We start from the raw sequence: 1,597 nt of genomic DNA, 5'->3' as shown, positions 1-1,597 counted from the left end.
TTGTTGAAACTGCGTCATACTTGACGCTCTAGCAGGTTTTCAGAGGCTGTAAATCACATGGGAGGTAACTGCTTTTTTTTCTCCTGCAGATCTCTTGGTGAATTTGAACTGTAAGCCTTTGAGTGACAGGACAGTTCCTTCCTATAAGGCCACCAGAGCTCACTCAATTAACAGCTAAAGAAGATAAAATTGTATAAATGTGGGACAAGAAGCTAACTTTGGTTTATATCTTCAGTCATCATTATTCTCTGTGTTTTAAAGAGTTCATTTGCCTTTGCCTCTTCTGTCCAAAGTAAAGTATCCAAAGATGCCTAACGGTACCACAGTGACTGAATTCGTGCTCACGGGATTTTCTGACGTGTGGGAGTTTAGAGTCTTGCATGCCATGCTATTCTTACTGATGTATTTGATCACTCTGATGGGAAACTCTCTCATTGTCGTTGTCACTACTTGTAACAAGAGTCTTCACACCCCCATGTATTTCTTCCTTAGAAATCTGTCTGTTCTGGATGTGTGTTATATTTCTGTCACTGTACCCAAGGCTTGTGTCATGTTCCTGCTTGACAACAGAGTGATCTCTGTGGTTGGATGTGCAGCTCAGATATTCCTTGTGGTTCTGTGTGCTTCTATAGAGCTACTCTTCCTCACCATCATGGCCTACGACCGCTATGTAGCCATCTGCCAGCCCCTTCACTACCCTGTGATTATGAACCCTCGTGCGTGCATCCAGATGACACTGGCCTCTGTATTCAGTGGTTTAACATATGCGGGTATGCACACTGGTAACACATTCCGGTTGTCCTTCTGTCAGTCTAACGTGGTTCATCAGTTCTTTTGTGACATACCCTCTCTACTGAAGCTTTCTTGCTCTGATATCTTCATTAATGAGGCTGTAATTTTCTTCTCTGCAGTGGTGATTGTAGGTGGTTGCTCTACTTTCATCATCATGTCTTATATTCGCATATTTTCTACTGTGTTCAAGTTTCCAACCAGAGGAGAAAGAAGAAAAGCCTTTTCTACCTGTATCCCTCATATTCTTGTGGTGACAGTCTTTGCCAGCTCAGTGAATGCTGTGTACATGAGGCCAACCTCCGACTCACCTACAATTCAGGACATGATCATTTCTGTGTTCTATTGTATAGTCCCTCCTTTCCTAAACCCCATTATCTATAGTCTTAGGAACAAGCAGATAAAGGAGGCTGTCAGGAGAATTATGAGTGAAATATTCTATTCAGAAAAAAAGTAAAATCATTATGTTAAGACATTTCACTGATATTAGATTCCCTGTCTACTTTCAAACTGAAGGAACCTGACTTGATATCTAAATGAGAGTCAATATAGTACATGTCATCAAAATAACTAAGAGATAGCATTTCATCCCAGTAAGAATAGCAAAATTCAGCATAACAGCAAACAACAAATGCTGGAGGTTGTGGAGAAACTGGAACCCTTATTCACTGGTTGTGGCAGTGTAAAATGTGCAACCACTGTGGAAAGCAGTATGGCACTTTCTCAAAAAGTTAGAATAGAATTACCATTTGGCCCAGCAATTCCACTACTGGGAATATACCCTCAAGAAAACAGAACTGCCACCCAA

The 1,597-nt window shown here is 41.1% G+C and overlaps 1 protein-coding gene across 1 annotated transcript; it reads left to right on the top strand.

Moving 5' to 3' along the window:
* The first annotated feature begins 307 nt into the window (after positions 1–307).
* Positions 308–1,246, top strand: LOC102852269 (olfactory receptor 14C36-like). Its single transcript, XM_006893968.1, has one exon. The coding sequence runs from the start codon at positions 308–310 to the stop codon at positions 1,244–1,246; it is 939 nt and encodes a 312-aa protein (XP_006894030.1).
* Positions 1,247–1,597: the final 351 nt, after the last annotated feature.

The sequence above is a fragment of the Elephantulus edwardii genome, unplaced genomic scaffold (genome assembly GCF_000299155.1).
Source record: "Elephantulus edwardii isolate Elephantulus edwardi_28Jun2011 unplaced genomic scaffold, EleEdw1.0 scaffold00133, whole genome shotgun sequence".
Taxonomy (NCBI): domain Eukaryota; kingdom Metazoa; phylum Chordata; class Mammalia; order Macroscelidea; family Macroscelididae; genus Elephantulus; species Elephantulus edwardii.
The sequence above is the reverse complement of the archived record's forward strand: the minus strand, read 5'-3'. Positions and strand labels throughout refer to the sequence as shown.

Bases quoted from the DNA above. Each gene is read 5' to 3' on its own strand.
- LOC102852269 (XM_006893968.1), top strand. From the start codon at position 308: ATGCCTAACGGTACCACAGTGACTGAATTCGTGCTCACGGGATTTTCT.